This window comes from Artibeus jamaicensis, unplaced genomic scaffold, assembly GCF_021234435.1.
Source record: "Artibeus jamaicensis isolate MK-2021 breed Jamaican fruit bat unplaced genomic scaffold, CSHL_Jam_final contig_467, whole genome shotgun sequence".
NCBI lineage: Eukaryota > Metazoa > Chordata > Mammalia > Chiroptera > Phyllostomidae > Artibeus > Artibeus jamaicensis.
This window is the reverse complement of record NW_026521845.1, coordinates 3,203,977-3,219,571: the sequence shown is the minus strand read 5'-3', so window position 1 is coordinate 3,219,571 and position 15,595 is coordinate 3,203,977. Positions and strand designations below refer to the sequence as shown.

The following is a 15,595-nucleotide window of genomic DNA, read 5'->3' as shown; positions in this document are numbered from 1 at the left end:
AAATCACATGAAGAGATATTCCCAAGGGTCTCTGAGCAGTTCCTAACTGCTACCCAATCTCCTCCTATATGAGACGGGGACTGACCGACCACCTGCTGCGTTCGAGGTACTATTCTAGGCCTGTGACAACTGCCGGGACAGAGATGCTGGAAAAAAACCCTGTCCTCAGGGAGTTTGCCTTATTCCATATGGTTCTTAATTATTTTTCAATCCCAGTGAGAAAAGGAAAATACTAGTAGCCCAGTGTCTAGTAGCTTAGGTCAGCAGGGGGAGGGAAGAGAATTCAGCCTCTAACCTGGTCTGACTTTCAAGCCTTAAAAGCCAGAGATGAGTAAGACTAATACTTTGACCATTGGTGACAATTGTGTTTCATTGGCCACTTTTTATTAGAAAATGGAAGTAAAATCTGTCCTTCCCTTCATGACGCCACACCATGCCTGGAGGTCTGTGAAGCTATAAGAACATTCTACCACTAGACAGGAGCAAAAGTTCATCTACTGGATCTGATGCCTCCAAGGACGATTTCACTGGTGAGGGAAGCAGAGTTGGGCTGCAGACCAACCATGACAAAGTCTTCCAAAATGTGCCAAAGTTTCTCTAGGTCTTCATTTTTACCTAGCAACTTCTAAACAAAAAGTATACAGGAGATTTTTAAAAAGGTAGGATATCCCTGGCTGGCGTAGCTCAGTGGATTGAGTGTGGGCCTGTGAACCAGAGTATCGCGGTTCGATTCCCAGTCAGGGCACATACCTGGGTTGCAGGCCAGTTCCCAGCAAGGGACACATAAGAGGCAACCACACATTGATATTTCTCTCCCACTCTTTCTCCTTCCCTTCCCCTCTCTCAGAAAATAAATAAATAAAATATTTTTTTTAAAAACTTAAAACAAAAGGTAGAATAAAATATTTTAATAAGGAAAAATAATATTTTAAATTAAATTTCACTTAATTTTATAAAAGTCCTTGGCCCATTTATATGAGCTGTATTCTTAATGCAAATGCAAGCAAAACCTATTCTGTTTCTTCCATCTTTTCCTGTACTTGCAGGGAACCAAGTAGAATTTTAGATCCAAAAAAACTCTCGGGTCAGTTACTGGCAGTCTACCTTATTTCCATCCTCCTTCCACAAGGTCACACAAGGTGCATGTCATGTATCTGGTTGTTTCTAGTGATGTCCATGTATGTCCCTCCCAGGCAGTTTTTTCTTTACTAAGCTGCTCTAATTATTATAATTTTCAACTGTATATTGAGTAGAAATCAATCTCGCTTTCTCTCTCTCCCTCCCTCCCTCTTTCTCTCTCTCCCCACTCCCCTCCAGTGTACCCTTGTGGAATGACATGTCTGGAGTTTGCTTTTAAAATATTTCAAAAAGATTCACATCATTACTTGTATCATTAAAAAGTAAAAAAAGAATTTAAGCCCACCACAGATAGTTTGGATCTTTAGTGAGTCACACAATTCCACTCTCTTTGAGGACAAATGAGAACACTCATTTTTATTTACTCACTCCACTTTTTTTTTTTTTGCTAGTACTTAGAACATTTCCTAGCAGGCAATAGGCATTCAACAATTATCAGTGGAATAAATGGAAAACTCAATTGGATTCTCCTGTCAATGTGAACTTCTTATTAACTTGGAAAAATGTCATATATATTGAAATTTCTCTATGCTTTATGCATGCTATTCATCCACCTGAAATACTTGTACCATTTATGATCAATTGTTGAACTTGGACTTATTAATCCATACACAACTACTGCAGCAAGATTCAACTATTACCCTAAGCCAGGAGGGTCAATCACCTGTTGAACTTTGTATCTCCCTATTCTACAGAACATGTGTGGGTGAAATAAAGTAAAAGAAAAGATTTCAATAAAATAGATCTGGATGCAGGTTTGGTCCTACTAATAGCTATGTGATCTTGAGCTAGTCCTGAAATTATTTGAGCCCCAACTTCCTCAAGTAGAAATTGGGGTGTTGAAGGCAGGTCACCTGAGCATCAAGCACTGAGCTACCTTTTAAGATGCTCTCAAAAAATGTCAATGATACTACTATCTTATTGCATTTATTTGTTTACATGTATTTATCTCTGATTATAATTTGTATCCCCTGAAGTCAAGGACCATGCGTTCACTTCTGTGTGCCTCGTGTTTGAAATACAGAGGAAGCACTAAGACTTTGTGTGGGAAAAAATATACTTTCAACTATGCTGATGACCATGACTTTCCTTAATCTGGATACAAAGCATCCAGTGCTGGGTCACATGTAAACCTTAGGCCAAGTGCTCCAAATCCCAATACAAATTACTAAAGCTCTTCAATGTGATATATAATCTGTACAATTATTTGTGGATGGCTGTTACTTTATTCACTATTTTCACAAGGAAACACCTATTGGATAACTGTAAAAAGAAAAGTTAAATTTCTAGAGTTTGTATATACTTACATATGTATACTTCTTACATATACACTTACATATTCAATAATATATACAAATATGTTGAATAAGACAGTTTATAGGATTGAGCCCCATTCTTTTCTTATCTGTCGTGCATCTTGGTGCATAACATCTTCCTAGCTATTACTTATCACCTTTAAAATTGGTATGTGACTATGTGAATTTTATTTTTTTAAAAAAATACCAAACACTGAAATCTCATAAATGTTAAGGGTCATTTAGTAACATTATTAAAAACATAACATAAGATAGAGTTCTTGGAAAATTGTGTTACAGTTAAATCCAAATATTTTTTTAAAATACTGTTAAAGCCGGTTGGCATAACTGAGTAATTCCAATCATGTAGGCTTTTGTTTAATTTAAAGACATTCCTAATCTAAAAAGATTCTGTACTGTGTCCAAGAGCTGATATTGGAAAGTATGAGTTAGGCCCCCAAAGGAAAAGAAAACTCTAGCTAGAGGATAGAAAGAACAAAAGGCTCTCAGGTGTTCCCACTGGAAAATGGGTTCAAATTTTAGGTGTTATTTGAAAAGTCATTGGCATTTACACTTGAACTTTTAATATGTTGTCATGTGCCTCTGCAAATCCCCATTCAGGTAATCTACCTTTACCAACATCCCTTACAGAGCAAGTTCATGCAGACAGTGTCACTGGTGAGGAGTCATTTTAGCTGGGTGTAGAAGGATCAGTTGGCATTGGCCAATTGAAAATGAAAAAAGAAGTAACTGCAGGACCTCAGTCATGGAGAATGAAACATTTGTATGGAGAGTAACTGTAAATGGCTTTAATCCCATGGTGACTGTGTACCATGTATTTGAAGACTATGCTTAAGCGTGATAATTTGCTTATATTGGGTCTCCAGGAGAAATACTATCTTATGGCTTGGAATGAATCTAAGTTAGCTATTGCACTAAAAAAAAACAAACATTTTGCACAATGAGCTTTGTAACACAGTCATGAATTTATAAGATAAATCTTAAATTGAAATGTCAGAGATCTAATCATCTATGACTGACTATGGTTTTTACAAGGCAGTTGGGTCAGAAAAGTATGCGATTAGTGAAAATGAGAAAGTACAACTTTACTATTTTTTTCTAGAATGAGTAAATGGCATCAAATCTTAGAACTAAATGACTAATGGCATGGCTTTCTTCTTATTAACTCTTCCATCCACAAGACAAAGTTACTACTGAATTAATGAAAAGTCTAAGAATCCTGAGAAATGGTCATTGGAACCCAGTACATGTACAATACATATTGTCTGTGGGAGGGAAGATCAGTGAGAATAAAGATACTGGAAGCTTATTGACTCTGGAAAAAAAACATCATAAATGAAAACATTTTTTCAATGTCTTAAAGCTTTTTTTCAATGTTTTCAATCTTTTTCTGATGTAAAGAAATGTAAGCATCTCAAACAGAGAAGCATTACAGTAGCCAGCACAGTGTTGACTAGATGGAAATTATGAAGTGATACAATTTTTTAAAGAAGTACTTACATATTACCTCGTACACAGAAAAATTGAAATAATTACTTTTACCACCCTCATCACCCCTAAAAATTAGAAACATATGTTTAGTTCATTCCATCTCCTTTTTTTCCTCCTTCTCGGTCAAAATCATTATCATCTTTAAGTTCCTTCCTAAGTCTCCCAAGTTCTACACTTGCCAGAGCAGTATTTTCAACACATAAATCATTATCACTCCAGTTTCCTAAATACAATTCTTTAGTGGCTGGATGTCGCATTTAGAATAAAATGTAATGTCCTTATACAGGGCATAAACTTTACTGTGTGAACTCTCCCATTTCATACTGAAATGTCCAAGAATACAGGAGTAGACTTTTGTTCTGCCTGAAATGCTTCCCTCCCCATCCTTCATTCTCCTTCCCACATTTTCCAAATACACACACATACACCCCTCATCCATTTAGAGTCTTCCTGCCCAGCAGGAATAAGTTGACTTTCGTGATCTGGTTGGTGCATATCCCTGTGGTTTTATTGCTTTCTAGTCCCCTGCACTCAGCCTGTACTTGAGTCATGTAAGATTGCTCACAATTCCAAGAATGGACTCATCATATGCCATTGAACCGGATGATTCTCCTGCTAAAAAAATTGTCTTCAATAAATTTTCTCACTGGTAAAGTATTCATATGCCATGACTCCATTCTCACCAGTAAAGTATTCATATGTCATAACTAAAGCATCAGGTTTACTATATTTTAGTGTAATTATCTGTTTGTATGGCTTCCCTCCAAGCATCAAGCAAAATGTCTTGACAATAAAAGACAATAAATGTCAGTTCTGAGTTGAACTACCTTGAAGGACAACACATATTTGGCTAAACTTTGCTGACTTAAATAGACCAGACTCAATACTTTGCAGACATGCTTGATGGAAAAGAAATCCCAATGAGGAGAAGTACATGCATTGAAAAGGCAGATCCACTGTTTCAGATGAGAATATGAGGATAATGAAAATTTGTAAAAATGTACATGACAGCAGTGGCCAAGCAGCTTAGTTGCTTAAAGCATCATCATGAATACACCAAGTTTGTGGGTTCAATTCCTGGTCAGGGCACACACAAGAATCAACCAATGAATGCATAAATAAGTGGAACAACAGACTGATGTTTCTTCCTCTCTCCCTTCCTCTCTCTCTAAAATGAATAAATTAAATGTACATTACATTAGACAGATATACATAATGTAATAGAAGACAGGTTCATGTATAATTGCCATATAAAAGAAAAATAGAGCTCAACAAGAATGATTCTATTAGTATCCCTTCCACTCTTTCATAAGCTAAAGTGCACTGTAATTTGAAAGATTCTTGCTCTTACTTATTTTCTAATTAAAATATATCTTAGACTATGAATTTTTCAATTGCATCACTTTTATGCTAAGGATGACCTTGGATTTTCAGTAGGGAATAGTGATTCTCAATTTAACAGAAAATGGACTATGGAACTCACTGTAGGTGGGTGAAGTATAGCAAAAGGCATATCAAAATTACAGGTATGGGTTTTTTCCAGACCATACAGCTGTACAATTCTGACCTTAGTTATAAATTCTGCTGTAACGAGCCAAACCTCATATATGAATATTTTGTATCCCTCAGATTTAAACCTGAGAAACCCCTGGCCTCATGGATCAACAGACAGTCAAAGTCCAAATAGTAGCAACACAGGTGACTATGCTCATGTTCTTTCCCGTGCTTGAAATTCTCCTTTTCTTTCTCCTAAACACAACTTTGTTGATCTTTCAAAGTCCATTTTAAATATAACTTTCCAAGCAGATCTCATCATTACCTCCTCTGTATTTCTATAGTATCTTATTTATATAACTAAAAAAATACTTGTCATACCATATAGCAGTTTATGTATGCATAAATATATACATACCTACAACCACTGACTGGTCTTCTTATTGGTCTAGAGCTATAGGGGGAGAGCGTATGTTTTAATTTTTTATTTTCTAGTGATTTGATAAATATTGGTTGAATGGTAATTATTAGACTATAATATCTCTGATTCCTTACTGGTATAAATTTTATAAATTGTATTATTCTATTTTATGAGATAACCAATCCCTTATATAGTTAAGTTGCCTTTCTAGAAAGCATTTTGATAGGAAATACCAGGTATCTGAAAAAAATGTTCACTGCCTCTAATTTAGTAATTATAATTTTAAAAATCTATGTTAATGAAATAATAAGAAATATAGCAAAAAGGTTCTAAATAAGGATGTTCAACACAATATTTCTGAAGAGCAGAAGAATTAGTGAAAGTTATTTCTTACAAGAATCAAATTATTCATTACATTATGGTACAACTATAAGAGATTATTATGAAACCATCTTAAACGTTTTTAAACTATATTAAGAGACCTGAGATTTGTTTTTCAGTGGGAAAAACATATATAAAAGTGAATTCAGACATCCAGGCAACTTGAATGATAAATTAATTAATAGGCTGAGACTTTCTTCTGTTGAAAACACACAGCAATGAACGAGGACATAAAACAAGAAAACCAAAGAGACACAATATACTTTAAAAAAAATTACCATCTCCTTGGACCAGAACTAGTAGAGAAACCCAAGTTAACCAGCAGTGCCCCGGTGAGAGGTAACTGAGTGTGCGTGTGGAAGGGAGGTAAAGATCTTGGCTTACACAGAGACTACTGATGGGAGATTCACAAGGCAGGGAATGGAACCGGTCTCCCCTCTGAAAACCCAGAGCTGACGTGGGCTCCCCAAGCCATGAAAGGAGGGTAAAAACAGCAACAGCCCCTGTGCAGCTGGAGCAGCAAGAGTAGGCAAACACAGATATCCAGGCACAATCTGAGCCAAGGCCTTCACTAACCTGAAGACTGACTCTGCAATGAACCTACTATGCCCACGGGACAAGAGCCCAGGCTGCTGATAGAAGGTTTGGTTCTGGTCAAAGGCAGTCCAAGCCCATGCAATGAAAGACCAAGGAAGTACAGGATTTGGGGAGTTAGAAGAAAGGAGAGAACAAAAGACAGGCAGATTGGTAGACAGTTTCTATCACAGGTCTTGAAGTTTTCAGTGGTAACACAAAAGCAATCACAGACAATGCAGAAATGCTTGGGTATGTATGGCTATGTTCCCACTGAACTTTATTTGCAAAGGAGGCCTCATTCAGCCCTCTAATGCCTGTTTCTAATCAACATTCTAACATCACAAAGAAAATTGATGAGTAGGAAGACATGTTATAAATATTAACAAATAAAAGATGGATACATTTCAGATGAAACAAAAGCTATAGAAAATGCAAAAAGGGCTTTAATATATTTTTGTAAACTTCAAAAAGATAAAGAAAAAATAACATGCAAAAAAGAACAAAAATGTATTTAATGGTAAAAATAGTATGGTAAAAACCATACTAAAAATCTTGGAAACAAAAAAAATTACCATAATTTAAAAATAGTTGCATTGATAATATAAATAAATACCAGGCTGGACAGAATCAAAGAGAGAATTAATGAACTGGAAGGCAATGTTGAGGAATGCATGAAGATTATAGCCAAAAGCAGTGGATTTTTAACAATTTTTTTAAAAAGATTTTATTTATTTATCTTTAGAGGGGAAGGGAAGGAGAGAGGGAGAGAAACATCAAGGTATGGTTGCTTCTCCTGCATCCCCCACTGGGAACTGGCCTGCAATCCAGGCATGTGCCCTGACTGGGAATTGAACCACACCTGTTTGGTTTGCAGGCCCACGCTCAATCCACTGAGCTACACCAACCAGAGCGATTTTTAAATAGGAAGGAGAAGTTAGGAGACATGGAAGGTTAGACTAAGCAGCTTTTGTAAAATCTAAAATGAGTTTCAGAAAAAGAGGAGAAAAATAATGAATACATGAATAGATAATTACTGAGAATTCTTAAGATATTAAAAGACACTAGTTTTCAAGTTTAAAGTTCTTACTAAGCACATAGAAAAGTAACAAACAAATAAATAAAATGATACTAAAGATATTAAAGCTAAGCCAAAGATGGAAAAAATAATTAAAAATTATAAAAGTCACCAAAGAGAGAAGAGAGATTATTCATAAAAGAATAACAATTAGATTGAAAACAGACTTCTCAGTGATAAGAGATGACAGAAGAAAAATAAGTTCTCTTCAAAATATTAATAAAAAATAAGTTGACCTAAACTACTTCACCCAGCAAAATAATCATTCAAAAATGGGGGGGAATTTTTTTCCATCATTTTTGGACTAACAGTTTAACATGTACCAACCCTCATTGAGGCAACAGCTAAATGAGAAGGGTAAAAATAGGATGCAATAATGTCAGCATAAAGATTGATTAAATATGCTGACATATTATTACCTAATGAATACAAAGTATCAGTAATTTCTAAAAGAAAAATAATAGGACTAAAACCCTGAAAAGTCAGTAGGAGAAAGATGAAAAGTAGTTTAACTATTAGTTAGAATGTTCTAAAACACCTATCTTATTTGGGAAGATAAAAATATGTATCAATGTATAGCATGTTATAAAATTACATAAATTACCAAAAATATGTTAACATTGAAGACCAGCCAACAAATAAATAAAAATACTATCTGTAGCTTCCCAAATATATTGGAGGAGTCAGGGAAAGAACATAGAACAATTTGTCAAGACAATAAAAAAAATAAGGAAGACATGATGCACATGTAGATAGATTAAATTATCCAATTATAAAGCAAAGAATATATGAACAAAAATTATACACATTACAGCTCAAGTGGTATAGTTCATACATGCACAACACACACACACCAGATGAAAATATACCAAAATATTAAGGTTATTTACCATTAGACTGTAGGATTATAGGTAAATATATTTTCTACATGATGTTTTTCAGTATTCTCTAATCTTCTATGCTGAACTGATATTCGTTTGTAAATTTTAGTAAAAACTTATTTTAAAAGAAGTTATTGGTTGTATTTGAACTGAGTTTATAACGTCATTTTTCTTTCCTCAAACAAAAAATAAATATCAGATATTTGCAATTGTAAAAATAATTGGCATAAACACAAATACATCAATACAAACAATTTTAAAGACTCGGTTTTCCCATACCTCTGGATACTGAAATTACTTCCACTTGAAGACAGAGTTAATTATAATTTTAAGCATTTTGGAGTCAGGCACTGGAGGTGAGGGGGGGAATAGAGGATACAGGGAAGAATTTGCATGAAAACATTCTCGCCCAGTTCCGGTAACTCAATTACCCAATGCTCAGTACGTGTTGAGTTGATTTAAGTCATGTGGCAAGTGCTACAGTTTCTACCCAAGGAAGGCACTGGACCAGAAATCATCATTTGGCATGGCTTCACCATGCGAAGCTGCTGACAGCCAGAAGAGATCAAGAGCAGATCAGGTTGCTTAACAAACCACATGTTACTGGGCTCCGAGCGCCAGGGGCCCCCTGTGGAAATCGTGGGAACAAGCAGAGAAACCAAACGCAGGGGACGCTCTGTTCTCATGACGTTAACATGAGATTCAGTTGTCTTCGGAAAACGTCTGAGCCATCTCCCATTACTTCTCGGTCTTTCCTTAAAAATAAGTCAAGTCTCTAACCTGAGGCAGAGGAAATGATTCAGCCAGAAAATGAGTGTCTTAATGGCTCTTCTTATCTCTTTATCTAACTAATCACACTATTTATTCCATTTTTTCCTTATTATGAATAGACAATATTTACTGGATATTTATCAAATGGAAAGAATGGGGATAAATTCTTTACATATATCATCTCATTTTTTTCAAACCTCCTTAAAACAACTTGCTTCTGACAAAATGTGGGCAGGATATTTGAATCTTCTTCTAATGATTTTAATCCTCACCTGAGGAAATGTTCACTGATTTTAGAGAGAGAGGAAGGGGAAGGGAGGGGCTGGGTGGGGAAGACAGAGAGAGAGAGAGAGAAACATTGATATGAGAGAGAAACATCGGTCAGTTCTGTAGCACCCTGACCAGAGATCATTGATCTCTGCAACCTCGGCACGTGCCGTGAACAGGAATCGAACCCACAACCTTTGGTGTAGGCGATAATGCTCCAACCAACTGAGCCACCCAGCCAGGGCTTGACCTTTCCTACATGAATCACCTAATTTAATCACTTAGAAGGAATCATTGTTACTAGACTACATTTACCAAAATACACATTATTTTAAACTAATTATGTCCAAAATAACATAATACAATCATCTCCCATTTGACTCCCATTTAGTCAAATGTTTGCACGTACCACATTTATTTTGACCCATCTCATTCCAAACAGGGACATGAGGCAGTTTGATTTTATGCCTTGTAGGTAGGAAATGCCACATGCATGCCGAATCCTTCCCAGAAATTGAATTTAATTAAGTTTTGGCTCACAAGATTTCCTTCCTTGTGTTACAAAACATCTGATTTTCTATACAAAATCTCAAATTTTGGAAAAGCAAAAAAAAAAAAAAGAGGTATGATTAAATTATGCTTTTTGTCAGTGTTTAAAGGATGCCTCAGCCTTGTAAATAGCTCAAGCTGTTCACATTTGATGAGAACAGCAAGACATAACTGCACTATTTCACGAACTGTAGTTTCATTTCCCCACCTTCGCTGTAAGCTTGTCAAAGACAAGTGCCACGTTTCCGTCACTAACATGGAACCGGGCCTGTGCTTCTTGAAATGTGTTCCACCAACTAGAGAACCAAGCAGATATTCTGTGAAAAACAAGTGCTTCCTGGTCAAATACACTGGAGAACTGCTAACCCTTCTTTCAGAGAACACTGTGAATTCTTTATATTTACGTGGTCATGAAAACACCCTGTTTCTAGGACATCAAACTGTTTACACACTTGAGAAAATACTACGGTAGGGAAATGCTCAGGGGCCGGTTGAGGAAATAGACCTTTCAGAGAAGCCTGCCTTATTACATATAAAGAGCAAACCCTTCGTGTTAAAATCATTACCATCTTACCCCTCTGACGCACTCAAACATTGCTAAGATACACCTTCTGTGGCCACCGCATTGCTGGGGAAGACCAATGTACAATAGGAAGTAGGACAATGGAGTGTTTACCGGTCCTTTTCAAACCCATCATGTGGGGTCTGTTAGTTCTCTCTGTTTCGCTCTACCTAAGTCTTATGAGAACTTGCTATTTTCATGGCTACAGGTATATTTAATAATGATTGTAAGAAAGTATACAAGTATGAAAAATAAATGCCATAACATTCCAACCTTTGGCAAACATTAATCCCCTAGTAGTAAGATGACCATTCTTCTTCTTTATGAAACCACCTGTAAACTATAAAATCCTGCTTTACAAGACTGAATCACTGAGCAAAGTATGAACTATTTCTGATACCCCGGAAATGCTAGCAAACCAATAAGCCAATATACCTGCTATAATTTTGAAGTATGATAAGTAGTATATATGGATAGTTTGTTTTTCCTTGTTTTTAAAAATCATGCTTAAATACATAGCAATGGTGTTAAACAAACATACCATAATTTTATTTATTTTTAAAACAAGGAAGTCATCCTTGGGTTCAGGAAGTGACCACCCACATTGGGGAGTGCCCCCAGTACTACAAATGCACATGCTCAGGATCATCACAAGTTTGCTGAGTGTTTAGGAACTACAAGCAAACTATATAACGTTACTGTGTTGATTCTGATCCATATAGATGAATATGGATTCTACCCCAATTTTAAAATTGGGGTAGAATCACTTAAAAAGTTACATCATCTTTTTGGTTTCTGTACAGGAGTAATTTTTCTGCAGTAACACATCAAATGAAAATCTCACGTAAATTTATTCACTCCCTGTCTGTGCTTAATAGAGTTATTGGGTTGGCCAAAGAGTCCATTTAGTTTGTTCCATAAAATGAAAGACACATTTTTCATTTTCACCAATAACTTTACTGATTTAGGTATTTTGAGTATGTCGGCTATCTCCCACTACTGGCTTCTAGCGGGTAGAGGCCAGGGGTGCTGCTAAACATCTTCCAATGCATAAGAGAGCCCCACAGCAAAGAACTGTTTGGCCAAAATGGTAACAGTACCAAGAAACTTTGCAAACCACTTTGATGCATTTGATCAGTCACAGCACCTCCTACATACATCGCACACGTTTTTTTTTTTTTGTGGTTCAGCTGCACTTTTACCTATCTTGAAACAATAAAGCATAGTACCCTGAAAATGTTGTGTATCTTCTTCCATCTTCAATTATTAAAATGGCTGCACAAAAACTCACCAATTCTGATAAGCTTTTTAAAAATGCACGCTGATGTGACAGCTGTCACAATGCAATCTAACGAACCTGTTTCAAATGAAGTTAAAGACAACTACGCACTACTAGAGTCATGGTGTGGAGAAAAACAAATGAACTTTCTGGCCAATCCAATACATAGGGGTTTAAATTGACAGCTGAGGTGTTCTGGGCTCCATACCAATAAGAAGCCTCATGAACAGGGAATAAAAGGGGTTGTACTTACAGAAATAATTTTTTAAAGTGTAAAACTATTTGCTTTAGTGTACATGTTACTTCTAATTTGGAAATCTGAAGAACTTTCGATTTTCTTCTAAATGGTTTGATGTAAGGCTTCTCAACTAACAATAAAACATACACAGATGTGCCTTTTGACCAAATATGTGAAGGAAGATATTTTGTTCTCAGGAAACTTTACAAGCCTCAGAATCTTGGGCAAGTACACAAAGGGAGGGTAGGGAAGGACGAGTCATCTTTTCACACTGACAAGATAAATGTACAAATGTTCTTGGCTATAAAGTAAAAACAAGACAATCAAATTTTCTCCTGATGAAAAAGATGGCTATTCAAATAACCAAGAGTTTTCCAAAACTAAACTTCTAATACACATCCCTTCTTAAATAACAAAGGAGTAAGATTTCTTTGTCACGCCAAGCAATCTTTAATTCTACAAGCCTGTGAAAGACAGTCTGTCTAAGAACATTGAAAAGTTTGTTTTCTCTCTTTAAAAAGACATCGACTTTGTGTATGTAATTTTACACACATGTTCACCAATATGTCATGAGCAGCTTTTCCCTTTCAATAAATATCATTCTGGTTTAAAAGCAAAAAAAAAAAAAAAAAGCATAAAGAACAAGTGTGAGCTTCTCTAAGGTTGTAAGTTACCTTTCAAGTCTTTCTTCAGTTTTCTGAGATCTTTTTGAAAGTCTTCAAACTTCATCTGTGAAGCCTGGAAAAGATCCTGTGGTTCTGGTAACGGGAAAACGCACTGTTCTTTTCCGGCATCCTGATCAGCAGGAAACACACAATTTTTAAACAAATCAGCATTAATATGAAGAAGGATCACACAGTAGCAGCAATGGCAAAACAACAAAAACAAACAAGGTCAAATCATCCAACAACACAGAATAACAAAATATACCTATATGCAAAAATCGTCTTACCTCATCAAAATTCCGAAGATAATAGGAAACAATGTATGACAGAAGGCTTCTACTATTGTCCTAGGCAGAAAAACCAAAGTAAGTAAAAAATGCATTTGTGGGAAATTATTAACTAGGCAGTGTTAAATAAAACAAACTCCAGGAACTCAGTGTGTACCAATGAGAACAATTAGGATGAAATGTGAAATTGTCTATTTCAAATTACATTAGTGACGGTGCCCAAGCATGGCCCGGAGGACGCTGTTTCTCCTCCCATGTCAGCTTGCAGTGCTGAGCACCGCTGGTGAAGCGTGGGGTGTCAGCTACAAATGCTTTCCTGTTTTCCTTCTCCTGCGCCAGGAAATCAGTGTATTGATCTTTATATTTTGTTATTAAGAGGTGTAACTACTATCTTTATGAAGCATCATTTTTTAAATTATTTTTCTGGCATGGCTCAAAGTTAGTATTAGATCATCTGAATGTAGGAGACCAAAGATATATGTATATAAGGAGCATGTATAAAGGACCCATGGACAAAGCCAAAAGGGGGCAGGATTGAGGGTGGGAGGTGGGGCGGGGGGAAGTAGTGGTGGGAAAACGGAGACAACTGTATTCAAACACTAATGATAAAAAAATTAAAATAAAAAAAAAACCCTAGGATACTAACTACATTCCCTAGAAAGTTCAACCTATCCGTAACTTTCCCTGTATTTATAAAAAGAGTAACATCCCTTTATAATTGGGCTTGACATGATATGGTAACACACGTGTTAGAGACAACCTTCATAGTAATACGTAGTAGCAGTAGTGGTAGTAATGATTACTAATACTGTAATATCTATTACATAGTAATATATAGCCATATTAATGTTAATTAAATGCATTTATTAGAAACAAGATTTGCTTGTGAAATAATGTAAGCTATTTGACCTCCTTTACTTTTCTAAGCTGTAAATCAGGGAAATGGTTAGCAGTATCTGAATCAGTTAACAAGACATTTATTAAATGCCTGCTGATAGCATGCTAATGAAAATTCGGAGTGGCCTGAGTAACAGGCAGGTTTACAGATCGTATTAAAGAGAACAGTTACATTTGTGTGACAGAAAAAGAACCAAGTCAGGAAGAGTTTACACAGCTTTTGTGAGAACACAAGTGAATTTCTTTTTTAAAAACTCCTGCTTCCTGAATCATTGTTTAATTTTTGTCTAGATTACTCCTTGGTGATTTAAACTGATCAGATTTAACTTATTGGGGAATTGGATAAGATATGTCAACCAAATAAAATAAATCCTTTGTTCATATATAAAAGGATTATGAAAATCACTTCAGATACATTTGTTTTAGATTTTATTTAGTTATTTTTAGAGAGGCCGGAGACAAGGGAGAAAGGGAGGAAGAAAAACTTCAACATGAGAAAGAAGCATTGATTTTTTGGTTACACTTATTTATGGGGTCATTGGTTGATTCTTGTATGTGCCCCAACCAGGGACGAAACCCGCAACCCTGCCATGAGCCCTGAGAGGGAACTGAACCAGCAGCCTTTCTGTTTGTGGGATGTTGCCCAACCAGCTGGTCTGCACTAGTCAGGGCCAGATACATTCTTATAAGTTAAACCTTAGGTCAGTGGTATATATTTTCCTATGTTATTTTCAAAAGTTACTGTTTCAACCCAACAAGCAGTGGCTAAGAAGTATTCAGGAACCACCACGAGTTCAGAGAGCTTTTGTTTTTGAGCAAATGTGATTTTTAAGGTTGACATACCTGCAGGTCCCTCTGGAAGTACACATCATACAAATAAAATAGCATCTGAACAAAAACAGTCATGAAAATCAAAACACTTATATGTCGTTGGTGTTCCAAGAAGGGACTGTGTTTTCCTCAATTTTGGAAACACACCGCGTGTGGCTGCGTGGACGTGTGAGTGAATCGACAAGTTGTTGGCTGACGGAAAATAATGGGCAGCACCTCTTTTTTAGAAGAGAGTTTAATTCATTACCGAGGAAGAACAACTGGATGTATTCTCATCTCTACAAGCCAACTGTTTACTTACATTCAATAGTAAACAATTGTATAAAATCCTAACCCCAATTTCCTTCATTAGAGAGGTCTGTGTGGATGCTCTCTTATCAGAGAAACAGAATTCTTTTATTTTCAAAGTTCACAGTCTCAGATTCCAGCTCTTTACCACCATGGTTGTTCCCCTAAACTTGAATTTGCACTGACACT

At 36.1% G+C, this 15,595-nt stretch overlaps 1 protein-coding gene across 1 annotated transcript in view; it reads right to left on the bottom strand.

Moving 5' to 3' along the window:
- Positions 1-15,595, bottom strand: part of FMN2 (formin 2) — a 262,700-nt gene that overhangs the window by 87,923 nt on the left and 159,182 nt on the right. Inside the window, 2 exon segments of the mRNA XM_053667283.1 lie at positions 13,113-13,233; positions 13,391-13,450. Of these exon segments, the coding sequence (XP_053523258.1) occupies positions 13,113-13,233; positions 13,391-13,450 (181 nt within the window).